The sequence below is a fragment of the Cydia strobilella genome, chromosome 25 (assembly GCF_947568885.1).
Source record: "Cydia strobilella chromosome 25, ilCydStro3.1, whole genome shotgun sequence".
Taxonomy (NCBI): domain Eukaryota; kingdom Metazoa; phylum Arthropoda; class Insecta; order Lepidoptera; family Tortricidae; genus Cydia; species Cydia strobilella.
In genome coordinates, this window is record NC_086065.1 from 8,658,897 (window position 1) to 8,674,249 (window position 15,353).

Genomic DNA, 15,353 nt, shown 5'->3' on the forward strand with positions numbered 1-15,353 from the left:
GAAATATCGGGAGCTCATAATACAAAAGGTAATCACGGTCTATATCCGGGTCAATATAAGTCCAGTGACAAAAAGTCATGTTACTAACCTAGTTTTAAAAATCAGTCACAAAGTATCTTAGCACAATCGGATTAAGTGTCACCTCGTGTATGTGAATTAAAGGTCTCTTTTTCATGTCCACACTATTTGACATTTGGGGACCTCGAGGAATCGCAGCCATCTTGGAAAATGTGTACCATCCTGGAGAAATTTGCGTCTTTCTCTAAATATACGTTCTCTATGAAAATATGGTGTTAAAGCTTATTAAATTCTACACAAAAAAGTCCTAGATAACTTTGCGGAAAAAATACATCTTGTTATCGAAAATAATAGCTGAATCCAGATTTAGCGCTTATACCCTTTCAGGGGATATTCTCTTAATATGAAACTTGGAGGAATATGAATTCCACTTTTGTCTATACATTTGTACACGTTCTACTCCAATATCAACATTTTACTCGACTGCGACTTAAACAGAAAGTAGGGTTATGGGTTTAAATACTGAAAATCAGTACACCCTGTAGCTCAGGATACTGGACGGATTTTTTTAAATGACATATCATATCGGTAGACTCGAAGGCGAACTTATCCCTTTAAGGGATTTCTTCCAGTTAACCTTTGAGTAGATGAGAATTGATGAAGAACGGTAGACAAATATAGCACTGCGTACAATAGACTAGAGGAAAGTCAATAAATTTATAAAAGAGGGCGAAAATAAATAAAATAAGATAAAAATTTGAAGTAACAGTATAACAGTATATTTAATAAGCTTTAATGTTGCCTTACACCATATTTTCATAGAGAACGTATATTTAGAGTAAAACGCAAATTTCTTCAGGATGGTACACATTTTCCAAGATGGCTGCGATTCATCGAGGTCCCCAAATGTCAAATAGTGTGGACATGAAAAAGAGACCTTTAATTAACATACATACCAAATTTCATATCTTTGGAAGGATTTCGAGGTGACACTTAATCCGATTGTGCTATCTTGTTTTAAAAGTGAAATGGTTCTATTGTCCATATTTCACACGCAATGTCAACTAATTGTTAGCAATCAGTGCCCATGTTCGTACACATTCAAATGAGACACAAAATAAGGAAAGGGGAAAGTGTAACCATTGTGTTACGTTCACGAAACTATTAAATAGACAATCCATACTAATATTATAAATGCGAGTTTTTTTTTTTATCTGGTTTTTATGGAGGCTTTGGACACTAGGTGAACATGTCAGCCTCATGGGTGCTATCATAGTTCCCTACTCAAGGGAGAGGTCAATAAAGTGGTAAACACTGATTGCTTTGTCCGATATAGGCTCTGCCAACCAACAATTGATCTGTCCATTGTGCATGGAGCCCAGACTACCAAAAATTCTTTTTCTCAAGTCCGAATTCCGGACGCATTCCAACAACACGTGAGACAAGTCATCAGTCTTCTGACAGTTTGCACACAGTGGTGACGATTTAACACCCATCATGCACAGAAATTTGTTTGTAGGGATGTGTCCGGACCGGACTCGGAAAGCTGAGACTAACACTTTTCTAGAGAGGTTGGCAGAATCAAACCAGGGTACCCACAAGGGTCTATCTTGAATTGTTCTGTACCAGATTCCAACACCCCTTGATAAAGCTTGTTCTCCAAAATGGTATTCCCATTACACAGCTCATGGTAAACAGCTTTTTTTTTTTATTCTGGGAATTACTTCACTTCAAATGCGAAAGTCTGTCTGTGTGTTACCTCTTCACGCTTAAACCGCTGAACCGATTTAGTTGAAATTTGGCATAGAGATAGTTTGAGTCCTGGGGAAGGACATAGGATAGTTGTTGTGTCGGAAATCATCCCTAATAAAAGAGTGATAAGGGGGGTGAACATGAGAGATTTAATGAATTGCCTGATAATATTTTTTTTTTATACTACGTCGGTGGCAAACAAGCATACGGCCCGCCTGATGTTAAGCAGTCTCCGTAGCCTAATTGATGTCAAGCAATTAATCTTATGCCTAAATTGAATTATTGCTATTACACTCTCTCCTGGCACTAAACTTACTCTAGCTGCTGTTACTGATTCCAGACGAAGTCGCGGGCAAAAGCTAGTTATAAATAATATAAATATGTATGCATCATTTTAGCTCATGTTAAAAGTTTGGAAATGAATCCAACTATGTTTAGTTAGATTTTGGGTCATTTAGTAAAAATTAATGTGGGTCTAGATTATATTACATTTTTTTATATAAATTAAGCAAAATGATATATAGGGATAAAGCAAAGATAGATATAACTCCGTAATAGATGGATACAGTCTAAGGAAAAAACGTCCCTCGAAAATCAAGAAAATTTGATTCTCGTACAGAGGGCGCTACTAGCTTTGGCCGACTGTTGTATAGATGGCGTTGACGGTTTCGTTTGTTATTTAACAATTTTAACGCATATCAGTGAAAGAACATGGGTCAAAATCATAAAAATAATTAATGGAAATAAAAAAAATCATTTATCCATATTTAAATACATTTTATCGTATTTTTATAAATCTTCATTTTTAGTTTTAAAGTGTGTCGACGAATGGCAGTGAATTTACTGGGGTTACAAAATTTACTATGACAGTACCGCTCTAGTATAAGTTACTCTATGGGATAAAGCAATACTTATCTAGAAATCAATTAACACATAAATTTACATCATGAATTAATATAATGGGATAGAAATGGTATCTCACCTCCCTAGCAATAAATTGTAACTAAATCTTCTTGTCCTTCTGTGCACACATGTTTAGAGTTATAGTCTAGATCTGAACTGTATGCTAATACTGTATTAATTTCTGCAATTGTCTGTTTGTGAGACAAATAAAAAAAATAATAATTTAATCTTTTGTGTTGCGGGTACTAGACCACGTGTTTAGTACTGATATTGTTCAGTACTAAACACGTGGCAAAAGTAGCAAATGCCAAGGGCTCCACGCGTTTGGGGTCCCGTGCACCTACACATTGTGACGATAAAAACCTAAGTTTCACTTCGTCCGACAAAAGTAAAACAATCCATGGGCCCCATGATAGAATTTGCTACAATCCCTGTTGGTTCCGGTTGATCCCCGCTGGCTTAATCGGCACTGAACAATATACTAGATAAATACTTAACCTTTCTAAATGCACCAGAAACTAACCCCCCCTAACTAGCCCTTAGAAACTAGTTATTTTGTTTAATTTTATTGGATCTAAAGCAGTAGGACATGGGTAAGTATGATCTGTGGGTAAGTATACATATACAATCTGGAGATAGTGTCAGACTTGAAAAATATTTTTTGATTTAGTTATTTTTGTATAAACATCTACATCTAATTATTCTAAAGAATACGAAGAGGAGTTTATATAACTGAACTGCAGAAGCAACGTGGACAACAAAATGTAATACTGAATTTTTTTACTGGTTGTATTTTAAAGTTGAGGGTACACTAAGAAACATATAAAAGGTGGTACATATTAAACAATTTCAATAAAACGTCTTAATTTCATGTATATCGTATCAGTAAGATTATTTCAAGAGCACAATATCAATATCGACACAGGAAATTAACGAAATCAATCAGATTTTAATACACCCTAGTCCCTAACATTGCAAATCGTTCTTTAACACTGAAATACAAGTAATATATTGATAAATGCTTACCTCATCTGCGTTATGAGATTTAACCGAACCACTTAACACAATATATTATTTACACGGACAAAGAAATAAGAATAAATAAAACAATTCTCCGATATCAAATTGAATTGATTCAGTATTGGACTTGACTTGACGTTTGGAATGCAACATAGATAATGAAACATATAGATACAACTGAGTGCTGTTTGAGGTATAACTAAAATCGTTAGAAGAGACTTCCGGTTCGAGCGCCATCTTGATAGTTAACATCGTGATTAATTACTTTGTTTTTTGCTCATTAATATTGTTTAAAGTGTAATATCGATAGCTTATTATATAGTAAACTAATGTGGTAGTGTGCAGTGAATGGAGAATTAATTTTGAAGCGCGTTTAACCACCATCTTGGAGTCAACGGCCGGTAGTCCACGTGCTTCTTGTAAAGTCTAGCTATCGATTTACAAGAGCTAACAAATCACCGTACACTGTCTTGTACAACCGTACAATTTTTGTCGTTTTTAAACCTCTTAATACCTTGATACTGGCGAAATAGCCCACTGGGCTGAAGCCATAATTTTAAAAGAAGGAGAAGAAATCGTTAGAATACTGTTAATACTGTTATACGCAAGGAAACTTCAAAAAATAAAATAAAAACATTATAAATTAGGGTATCTTGTAAAAGATGTAATTGGATTTATTAAGCATGCATAAATGTCATGTTGTGTAGTGTTATGTTATGTATATGTTAATAAATATATAAGTAATTGCTAAATGATAATAATTACGGTTTTTAGGGTTTCGTACCCAAAGGGTAAAAACGGGACCCTATTACTAAGACTCCGCTGTCCGTCTGTCTGTATGTCTGTCACCAGGCTGTATCTCATGAACCGTGGCGCTATAAAAACAAATACTAAAAACAGAATAATATAAATATTTAAATGGGGCTCCCATACAACAAATGTGATTTTTTGCTGTTTTTTTCCGTAATGGTACGGAACCCTTCGTGCGCGAGTCTTGACTCGCACTTGGCCGGTTTTTTCTATAAAGTGCCATGGATTTTTTTCACTAGGAAACTGAATGTAACACCTTTAACTATGTACATTCGCCTGGCAAATGAGAGCACTGACTTCTGCATTGACTCGATTAATTTATGAATTGTAACCTGTTCTTAGAATGGATCAATGATGTTTGAAACAATGGATACCTGTATCAAATCAAAGTACTTGCAAATGACTTGTATAACGGTCTTTCAAATTTCCTCACATTTGTTCCTGAACTTACATCTAGGTTCTACAGATTAAAATCAGAATAACTTTTAAATAGGCAGCAATTTCTAGAGATTGGTACTTACCTAATAATAGCTTCTTTTGTCTATGCCGTGTAAGAAATTTGGACATAAATATATTTACCTAGTTTATAAGACATCTTGCTGCAGGTATACTTTAACTTTTTTGGCCCTCCTTTGTATCCAATGGGAAGTCAACCTTTCAAGTCAATGATTGCGAATACAATTGGAAAAAAATGCCGCGTTATCTCGTACGTTATTTATACTCTTTGAAGTACATGACTAAATTTGAGTAATCGACTAACAATCTCAAATCCCTACATATTTAGGAGCATGATTTGGCAAAAATAACGAAGGACTGATGTCTTAAGGATTTTTGATGTGAATGCACGATGAGCAAGAGTTTGTGGATTTTTTTCGCGGAAATTATCCATTCTTCTGATAACAACAAACAAATTCTTTCAGCCAAGTAACGAGCGTGGGATTTCCGTTTGTTTTATAAATATTGATTCGAGGAAAGAGTATTAATACTCTGCGAAAAATGAAATGAGATCAGAAACAGTTGGTGCATTCACCGATAACTGCAAAAAAGTGTTTATTTTTACATTTTAACTGCCTCATTTTGTTATAGCAGCCAAAATGCATTTTAGCGGTCTGTTAATGATGGCATACATGCTTTTACCTTCCGTTTTTGCGGAGGATGTCAGTTGTAAGTTTATGATTTTTAAAATATTGCCTTCCCTGGATAAAAGGTTCTAATTTAACTTTTTATTCATATTTTAGATCAAGCTTGTGTAGATAAGTACTCAAGAAAAGGATATCAACCTTGGCAGGAGTGGTCGGATCATTACACTTGCCACCGGTATAGATGTGAAATCAGAGACGGAAAATACTTCATAGCTGCGGTTGGGTAAGACAAGTCAACAATATAATTGTATATAATATACTACACGGGATTATGTTTATTGTTTGGAAATAATACAATAACTAAGTAGTTTACTCATATTAACGTGTAATTGGCATCATTATATTTTTAGGTGTCGAAAACCGAAAATCCCTGAAAATGCTCTGGAATGCCACGAATATATTGAAGATGAGAACGTGGGTGAGTGAGCTGTATGATATAAAACTTTGATTCATTTAAGTTCTTTTAAACCAAAGGAAAAAAGTTCTTGGATTTAGTCACTTCTCTTCAATGGACCCTTTTTTAAGTGCGAACTGTTTTGCAGAATTCCCAACCTGTTGCGCTCGTCTGAGATGCGTCGTCGAAGTAAACGGGGATAGAATCGTCCAAACTAGAGGACAGCCTGGAGAGCTGTTCCCTGATAAGTAAGAATGCATTTGTTTTTTTATGCAGTAATTGTGGCTGGCTGACTGACTGGCGTTAAAAATTAAAATAATTTGACCCAAGGTTACACGTAACAATGCTCCTATTGAAGCTGTTAGATACCAGATATTTTTGCTATTGACTATTAAAGTTTCGTATAAGCTGTTAAACTCATTCGTTATTTACCGCAGGCCTTGGAAGGGTCAGCAGAATGAGCCAAACCCCGCCGTGGTCGGCATGGGAGGAATCCCGCAGCCCAACGTCGCCACCGACCAGCAAGGTCAAGCGTCTCCTGGAATGTTCAACAGCAGAGGTGCGGGTAAGGGTAAATCATCGATAGTCCTTGGAAATTCAAAATTCCCTTAAACATATTTTATCCAATATAAAAATTGATTTGTATTGTTATATTTTCAATTGTAGCAAATATTTAACATTATATTAATCGAACATCAATAAAATTAATTATTATTGAAATAATCTTTTGTGCATTTTGACCAATTTACTGTACAGTTCATTAATAGGAGCTATTGCCAACAGCGGAGGGAGCTGATATTAATGGAAGGCGCTATGTAGACCCATTCCCGACTCAGCAAATGCAAGAATCACCTCGTAAAAAGAGATCTCCGGCTCATATGATCTCTAAGAGAAACCAGGAAGCTGATGTATATCCTAACCATTCCGTTCATCGAGCTAAAGTTCATGGCTACGTCCCGGAAAAATACACGTCCTACTTCACCACTGGCACCAAAAGCCACCCCAAATTACTTTTTAATTATTCTTAGTTTAAAAAATAATCATATCACCAATTTTATCTTATTAAATTCCTCACACTTTATGTTGAAAAATCAGCTTTAGGTATTAGCAATAAGTTAAAATACTTTTATTTGTTTTGCTTGATCTTGAGTGATGTTCTCATACTCGTGTTTTTTGAACTTGATTCAATAGACTATAGGGTTTTTGAAAAAATAATGCAATTAGAATAATGTTTCCTAGTCCGGTGTCCCTTGTTGAATAATGTAATAGAGTTAAAAAGTAAACTGATATAGTTTTCGTATTTTTCTGGAAATTAAAATATTTTGTATTATTCAAAATACCAAAGGGCTTTTATGTTTGAAACGGTAAAGGAATAGATGGTTTAGCACTTAAAATATAAGAGCACAATAATATTTAAAGTTTGTAAAGTTTTTTTTACTATGACTGATATCCTTGTTATATTATAAAACAAACTGTAATTTTCATTATAAATAGATGTATTCAATTTAATAAAATAATTTATTTTACGGAACCCTTCATATTTCTTTACCATTTATTACGGGTCAAACTCATTCCAATGTTTTTAACAAGATCTCGAACAAACTTGACAAATGTCAACTGTCAAACAAATCAAAACGTCAAACAAAACCACTCGAGACACTGGGGGTTTATATCGTAGTTTCTTAAATTTAATGAAATTCTAATCGCAAAAAATATTTATTCCCTTATCAAATCATGTATTAAACAATAGTTACAATGATTAGTCACATAAAAACCCCGAATGCCATCCTTATGTTTACAATATGAATTCAAAATAGCGCTAACTGAGCAACGGAAACAGATTTCCTGGTATTGTTTTTTTTAATTGTGCGGTCCAAACAATGGTGGAACCCGAGAAGCCGTTCGCTTGCGTGATGCAGGGCTGCGGTATGACGTTTACGAACGAGGATCATCTGCATGTGCACACGAAAAAACACGACATGGTTCTTCAGTTGGGTATGGAGCAGAAAGCAGCGTTCGTAGGTATGTTTTTTTATTTTTATTTGATTGGCAAATTATGGCTTACAACTTTAAACATACTGCCTTTAAAATTATTATAAAAAAATGGTAGTTAGGATTTTTTTTAAGTTATACTGCAGTGAAAGTAGTGAAACAGCAACAGAAGAATTACTTGTTGGATAAGTTATAAAAACTATTAAAAGTGGTTTAATCAGACTAGCTGATCATAACCTGTACAGTAATTAGTATAACATATGTATACAGGGTAGATCCAAATGGGGCAGTAAGGGAATATCAAGAAATACATTTTGTTTTTAGAAATCACAAGAATGATTTTAGAAAATGCCACTAAATGCAAGTATCAAGTGTATTAACTCGCAATAAACACTAGCTACAATTACCCATATTTACCTTATTCAAATTTATGGAAATACACTATAGAAATTACACCAAACATAACATACTTTCAATTACATACCCCACATTTTGACGACCGGTTTGGCCTAGTGGGTAGTGACCCTGCCTGTGAAGCCGTTGGTCCTGGGTTCGAATCCCATGGTTCATGGGATGATTCATTCATGATTCATGGGTGTTTTCTATGTATTTAAGTATTTATATATTATATATATCGTTGCATGAGTATGCATAACACAAGCCTCCTTAGGCTTACCGTGGGACTTAGTCAATCTGTGTAAGAATGTGCTATAATATTTATGTGCTAAAAAAAAAACATTACTATCACCATGGTAATGTTATGTATTTGCCACAGTAAATCATGCGATGTAATGTATTTCCAACGGCTCGCCAACCTGTACATCACATGACACAACTCCTCTGCTCGGCGGTCTGTCATCGAAGACGCCAATACACTGCAACCATAATTTGTCCACCTGATCTGTCAGTTTCATACAAAATTGGATTATTAATTATTAATGGAACAGAGGGGCGCCGTGAGGCAATCCTCACCAGGATTTTAATTTTAAAACCGAGCTTACAACTTCTTGCAGCGGACCAGACACCCACACCAACCCGCTTCATCCGCAACTGCGAGGAGGTGGGGCTGTTCCAGGACTTGCAGAATGTCAACCCGTTTGATGAAGGATTTAAGCAAGCCATGGAGACTAAGTAAGTAAAAACTTTAGGATTTACCATAATTTATTGACTCCACTACTTTTGCGAATTTAGGGCGTACGCTAGCTGGCGCGGGTGCACGGAGTTGGCGCAGCGCACCCATGCGGGTGCCTTTGAAGGTAAAATCCGTCTCACGCGTCCGCGCCAGTTAGATAGCGTTGCTCATCTGTGGGCACGGTAGTGCCCCCGCCAAGCCGAGCGAAGCGCAAGTGCACTACCTACCTTTTCTCGAAACGCTTCGTCGTTTTTTTGAACCCTCATAACTTGGGTACTATTTTTCGTTAATCCGCTCACCCGCTCCGTGCAACCGCGCCAGCTAGCGGATGCCCTTAGGGTATAGTGTAAATCTTTTGAACTGAGCTAGTTTACTCAAAGAGTCTCAACTCTCAAGAATACAATACCATTGAGTGGTAAACTACAAATTAGGATAGCTACCTCGTAGTAAAAACAGATTATAACTGTTCTTTTCAATTCCTGCTGATCTTTTACTCAGCTTGGCAAAGTTTTACCGGATATTCCCTGCTTTCGTTTGGATTTTGTACCAGAATACGTCCCTGTCGTGGCTAAGGTGGATACGACTTCACAAAAAATTGAATATGATATTAACTTTTTAGACCATTTTAACCATTCAACAAGGAATAAAGTTAGAAATTCAATACACATGCAATGTACTTCTAAGTAACTGGTTTATTTTTGTAAGTAACTGGTTGGCGGCTACGAGAACAAAAGCAATAGGATTGTAATACAATGCCATTCTTACTCGTAGTACAGGTAAGCATAGAGTAACTTATACTAGAGTGGTAGTGTCATAGTAAATTTTGTAACCCCAGTAAATTCACTGCCATCTGTCGACACACTTTAAAACTAAAAATTAAGATTTATAAAAATACGATAAAATGTATTTAAATATGGATAAATGATTTTTTTTATTTGCATTAATTATTTTTATGATTTTGACCCATGTTCTTTCACTGATATGCGTTAAAATTGTTAAATAACAAACGAAACCGTCAACGCCATCTATACGACAGTAGGCCAAAGCTAGTAGCGCCCTCTGAACGAGAATCAAATTTTCTTGATTTTCGAGGCACGTTTTTTCCTTAGACTGTATCCATCTATTACGGAGTTATATCTATCTTTGAGGTAAGTGAACAAGCTCAGTTCAAATATTTTTTACTATACACATTTATAAGGTACTATGATCATGTATGTTGTCTGATCTGATTATATCAATGTTGTAATAAAAACATGTTTCCAGAGCTGGCAGGTTATCCCTGGAAGGCTCAGAGGTGGATGCCCTCCACACCCCGCACACCCTGCATACCCCCCAGATGTTTCCCCTGGACGGAGACGCTCTTTACACCACCAATAACCAGAGGAATATCACTATAAGCAGGTATTTGTCCCATAAGATACAATCAAGGCTCTGATTGCCCTTAATGTATATATGCCATACGATTAAATAAATAAGGCTCGGAACCGGTTTTTTTGTAAAACTCGAAATAGCCCAATATTTTTAATTATTTTATGCTCTTTACGTAGGACTGAATCATGTATTTAGGTAACAACTTCGTATTTATTAGATTGTCTTGATGTTCCGAGCCTTGGATTTTGATTATTTTTACCCAACAAAGGGTAACTTTAAAACCACATATAGAAGAGTCAAATACAAAAAAAAAAAGGGATCGATAGCTATTATAATACAACCACTGATGGAGAGATATTATAATACAAAAAAAACCGGCCAAGTGCGAGTCGGACTCGCGCACGAAGGGTTCCGTACCATTACGGAAAAAAAACAGTTTTTTAACAGTTAATTATTCTGGTTTTAGTTTTTTTTGTTATAGCGGCAACAGAAATACATCATCTGTGAAAATTTCAACTGTCTAGCTATCACGGTTCATGAGATACAGCCTGGTGACAGACACAGACAGACGGACGGACAGACGAACAGCGGAGTCTTAGTAATAGGGTCCCGTTTTTACCCTTTGGGTACGGAACCCTAAAAATTACAGTATGCCAGTATTTCAGTGAATAAATAAAAACAGCAACAAATTAATCCTCAAATGGTTATAGTTACTCTCCAGGACAAATGTAACCTGACTATACGGTAGGCCAGCACTTTCGAACATACATCCATATCCATTACACTCCCTAGATTTTCCCAGGATCCAATCATCGGATCCTGACATGATGTCAATTGAACCACTTTCAACCAAAAAAAAAACAAATTGGTCCAGCCGTTTTGGAGAAATTGAGAAACATGTGAACGCACCGATTTATTTATGATTATGGAGACGTATGACTGGTTAGTCAGACTAAGTCATAAAAGAAACCTTGTGAACGTCAGCTGCCGCTCCGTGGGAAGGAACAAGAATTAAACCAGTTCTTGGTTTATGGTTCAAAATCAAATGTGTTACTTGCGTAATTTCGGCCACAATCAAATGTTATGGTCATGGATATGGTAGTGGATAGTTTTATTTCATGGAAGTGTTGTTAAAAAACATGCCAATCTCGTTGAGTTAGGGCTCTTTACAATCGGCTTGATAATTAGGAAATGATTACGAAAGGTACAGTTAGCAATAGAATCTAGCTGTCTATCTATAAGGCTATTTATCCTGAGTAAGAGACTAGAGTTTATCTCTTAAACTCGGTGTGCCGCTTGGCAATGCGTCCACTAGCTCTTTCCACTGTAACCACTGTTGTCTGTCATGGGCCAGTCTCCTCCATTAGTTCTTCCTCCCATCTTGATAGAGATCTTTTCTGGCGCATTTTGCAGCCCCTTGGATTGGATACCAGTCTATTACGATTGGGCCCCACTTTTCCTATTCGCGATAAAAACTTGTATCAATACTGGATCAAAACTTTAACAAAATCTTGTCGTTCACAGATCATCCAGTGACGAATCAGGCGCCGTTAAAGAATACGAAACAACCACAATTTCTAAACTGACCAATGAGGTGACCACAATCAGTAGGATAGTCGGAAAGCAGGATATCGTCGATAAGGTTACTACTACAGACGACGTGGCTATAGTCAGACACGAAGATGCTCATAAAGAAATCAATGAAACAGTCTCATACACTAACAATGTTATCAAGATACATAGCAATGTCGAAATAAGAAAAGATGGCATCATTGAATCCAAAAATATACCAAGAACTTTAATATACACCGATTCAGTTATAAAAGATGCACATGTCACTAAAGATGTTTTGTTAACAGATAAACCTGAAAAAGTTCCGCCTATAATGAGTCAAAAGTCGCTAGATTTTGTAGTTGACAGTTTAGAAGAACATAACGATAAAGAAGACAGACAAATTATCAAAATGCTTAAAAGAAATTATCAAAACGCTTTAAATAATAAAGATAACATGGACTTAGATGATTTTGAAATTATAATTAAAAAGCCTGATGGTAGGCAAATAAGAATGAAAGCAGTTGAAGATGATAAGAGTAAAATACAAAATGAAACTAAGGAGAGACTAAAAAGAGTTTTATCTCATAAAGCAGAGAAGAAATCTAGTGAAACCAAAAAAGATACACCAGTAGTGCAAAATATACTTCCAATATCTACACTACCTGGGACTTTAGTGCCAGTTACAATAGTAAATCCTAATACTATACTAATAACAAATAGTTTACAAAAGATACCAATAGTACCTTTGAATGTGAATAAAGTTAGTGGTAATTTTAAGAAGACGGTGAAGAGAAGGAATATTAAAGTGGAGAAGGATTGTGCGGTGGTAGATGGGAAAGAGGAAGCGGAGAAGAAGAAGATGCTGGAGCCTAGGACAGCTGCGTCTAGAAGATACAGGTAAAGTAAATTACCCTTGTCTGTGTATGTTAAGGATGCTGATCGAATTTTTACTAATATTTTTGCATTTGTATAAAGATTTCTTCTGCTCTATGCACAAACGAGGTTTGAACCTACGATTTAGGACCACCTGGCCTATGAAAGGTTTCACACTTTCAAATTTTCGATGCACATAGTCCGTCTCATGTATTTGCTCTCGGAAAAGTCTGAAATCACCATTTGGTGAAGTGGAACTGCTGATAAAAATCATAAAATGTGCCATTTTCACCCAAAAGGGTACTTATTGTTGATTCAATAAGGCGCTATTTCCATATAGCTTCAATTTGAAATCAACCTTGTGTGTTTGACAATGACCTTTTTGTTGAAAATATCGCACGTTAGACTACTCGTATTTCGCTAAATAATTGATATTTTTTTGTTAAAAAAATGTTCCAGAGAAAAACAGAAAGTGTTAATGAACTGGCAGGCAGAAGAGAACCGCCTTCTGAAAGAAACAAACCACAAGCTGATTGCCGAGAATGCTGCACTCAAACTGCTCATCACCGAGCATCTGAAGAAGTGCTCTAATCCCGAAGACCTGAGTAAGTGAACCTTCTAAAATATACCCACCAGCTGGTTGAGAACAACTCAAAACTGCTGAACACCGAGCATCTGAAGAAGTGCTCTAACCCGAAGACCTGAGTAAGTGAACCTTCTGAAATATGCCCACCAGCTGGTTGAGAACAACTCAAACTGCTGAACACCGAGCATCTGAAGAAGTGCTCTAACCCGAAGACCTGAGTAAGTGAACCTTCTGAAATATGCCCACCAGCTGGTTGAGTACGCTATCAAACTGTTCATCACCAAGCATTCCACCAAATTGTCAACCGTTGTCCCGTACAAACACTAAATTTCTAAAGATTTGCAGATATGGGATTTTTTCTGTCACATGGGATCATGGATGTGAAAAATGCTCAATAATCATCGACTTACAAATTTTTGTGATATACGAAATGAAATACGTTCGTACGGGATAGCTCATTGAAAGCCCCTTAAAAAAAAGAGAATAACTACATAACAATGCAATAAAATAAAAATAAAAAAAAAACAATTCCACGGCCGACTTCGGCCACAGCGACTGCTGTGAACTGCTTTGCTGTCGCTGGTGTGCTCGCAAGTGGCTGATATTTGACGATCTTGTTGGTAAACTTCGCGAACTAATGGGGTTGGCCGGTCGAAGTGTTTAGCAGATGGCGCCAGCATAGCTTGCCCTGTCAATCCCTAGAATTGTGTCAATTTTTTTTTAATACCCTGGATGCCAGCCCTTTAAGCCAAATTTCATAGAAAAGGGGGCAAGCTATGATAGCGCCATCTCTGCAAACCTTTGACAGTTGCCAACCCCATTAACAGGGACTTTTTTGTTTCAGAATTATCACAAGCAGAGCATCACACGAATAGATTATAAAATCAGCAGGAAATCATTAATTTAATCATTACATTTTGACTGTTATGGCAAATTTAAGGACTTTTTGTACATGTACTGTCATTACAATGTAAACCTTGTTGTATAGAGAATAAGGTTCATAATTATAAGGATTGTTTTGTATAAACTCATGTTGAGACATTAAGCTTAATTTATTTATTCAGAAATACTCAACAGTGAGTTTTTAAAATAATTCTCATTTCATACATTCCAAAATACATTGTTAATTATTTCATAATAAAAAACCGGCCAAGTGCGAGTCGGACTCGCGCACGAAGGGGTCCATACCATTACGGAAAAAAACAGCAAAAAAATCACGATTGTTGTATGGGAGCCTCATTTAAATATTTATATTATTCTGTTTTTAGTATTTGTACTATTTGTTGTTATAGCGGCAACAGAAATACATCATCTGTGAAAATTTCAACTGTCTAGCTATCACGGTTCATGAGATACAGCCTGGTGACAGACAGATAGACAGACGGACAGCGGAGTCTTAGTAATAGGGTCCCGTTTTTACCCTTTGGGTACGGAACCCTAAAAATGCATGTATACCTAGAATTTAATTTGTTTCATATTTATTGTTTTTAAAGGTGACATGAAATCTACACTAACTAATTTATTAATATTATATGATGATGATAATATTATTAATTAAGAAAGAGCGGAAAGAAAAATCTTTCGTAAGATTTTGGGACCTACAAGATACAAGACATTTATTGATAAAAGTTAATGTTTTCAACCTATCAAGAGAGACAATGGTACGTGGAGGATACTGAAGAATGCCGAAATCGAGGAGTTGGTGGGTGGAGCCAATATCATCAGCGAAACGAAATCCCACAGACTTCGCTGGTTCGGTCACCTATTATGGGAGAGGATTGGGCTGCCAAAAGGGCGTACTTGGGA

At 36.2% G+C, this 15,353-nt stretch overlaps 3 protein-coding genes across 5 annotated transcripts in view; 2 read left to right on the plus strand and 1 right to left on the minus strand.

The window, feature by feature from the left end:
- Window positions 1-3,836, minus strand: part of LOC134752815 (protein prune homolog 2) — a 37,649-nt gene extending 33,813 nt beyond the window's left edge. Inside the window, exon 1 of the mRNA XM_063688564.1 lies at window positions 3,700-3,836. Within this exon, the coding sequence (XP_063544634.1) occupies window positions 3,700-3,704 (5 nt within the window). The 5' untranslated portion in view covers window positions 3,705-3,836. The remainder of the gene's footprint in view (window positions 1-3,699) is intronic.
- Window positions 3,837-5,520: 1,684 nt separating this feature from the next.
- Window positions 5,521-7,150, plus strand: LOC134752659 (uncharacterized). 3 transcript variants are annotated; one of them, XM_063688333.1, is made up of 6 exons: window positions 5,521-5,667; window positions 5,742-5,868; window positions 5,996-6,063; window positions 6,188-6,287; window positions 6,477-6,610; window positions 6,823-7,150. In XM_063688333.1, exons 1-6 carry the CDS (start codon window positions 5,598-5,600, stop codon window positions 7,065-7,067), a joined length of 744 nt encoding a protein of 247 aa, XP_063544403.1. In that variant the 5' UTR covers window positions 5,521-5,597; the 3' UTR covers window positions 7,068-7,150. The 3 variants fall into 3 exon arrangements, with proteins under 3 accessions (XP_063544403.1, XP_063544405.1, XP_063544404.1); XM_063688335.1 differs by having other exon boundaries at window positions 6,477-6,598; XM_063688334.1 differs by having other exon boundaries at window positions 5,522-5,667; window positions 6,477-6,604; window positions 6,823-7,149.
- A 567-nt stretch (window positions 7,151-7,717) lies between these two features.
- On the plus strand, window positions 7,718-14,824 carry LOC134752564 (uncharacterized). Its single transcript, XM_063688233.1, has 6 exons — window positions 7,718-8,061; window positions 9,045-9,162; window positions 10,427-10,564; window positions 12,059-12,985; window positions 13,421-13,566; window positions 14,392-14,824. Exons 1-6 carry the CDS (start codon window positions 7,920-7,922, stop codon window positions 14,427-14,429), a joined length of 1,509 nt encoding a protein of 502 aa, XP_063544303.1. The 5' UTR covers window positions 7,718-7,919; the 3' UTR covers window positions 14,430-14,824.
- The last annotated feature ends 529 nt before the right edge of the window (window positions 14,825-15,353 follow it).

Bases quoted from the DNA above. Each gene is read 5' to 3' on its own strand.
- LOC134752564 (XM_063688233.1), top strand. From the start codon at position 7,920: ATGGTGGAACCCGAGAAGCCGTTCGCTTGCGTGATGCAGGGCTGCGGT. The intron at 10,565-12,058 runs GTATTTGTCCCA...TGTCGTTCACAG, and splicing joins AGGAATATCACTATAAGCAG to ATCATCCAGTGACGAATCAG. The intron at 12,986-13,420 runs GTAAAGTAAATT...AAAATGTTCCAG, and splicing joins GCTGCGTCTAGAAGATACAG to AGAAAAACAGAAAGTGTTAA.
- LOC134752659 (XM_063688333.1), top strand. From the start codon at position 5,598: ATGCATTTTAGCGGTCTGTTAATGATGGCATACATGCTTTTACCTTCC. The intron at 5,668-5,741 runs GTAAGTTTATGA...TTCATATTTTAG, and splicing joins TTTTGCGGAGGATGTCAGTT to ATCAAGCTTGTGTAGATAAG. The intron at 6,611-6,822 runs GTAAATCATCGA...TATTGCCAACAG, and splicing joins CAGCAGAGGTGCGGGTAAGG to CGGAGGGAGCTGATATTAAT.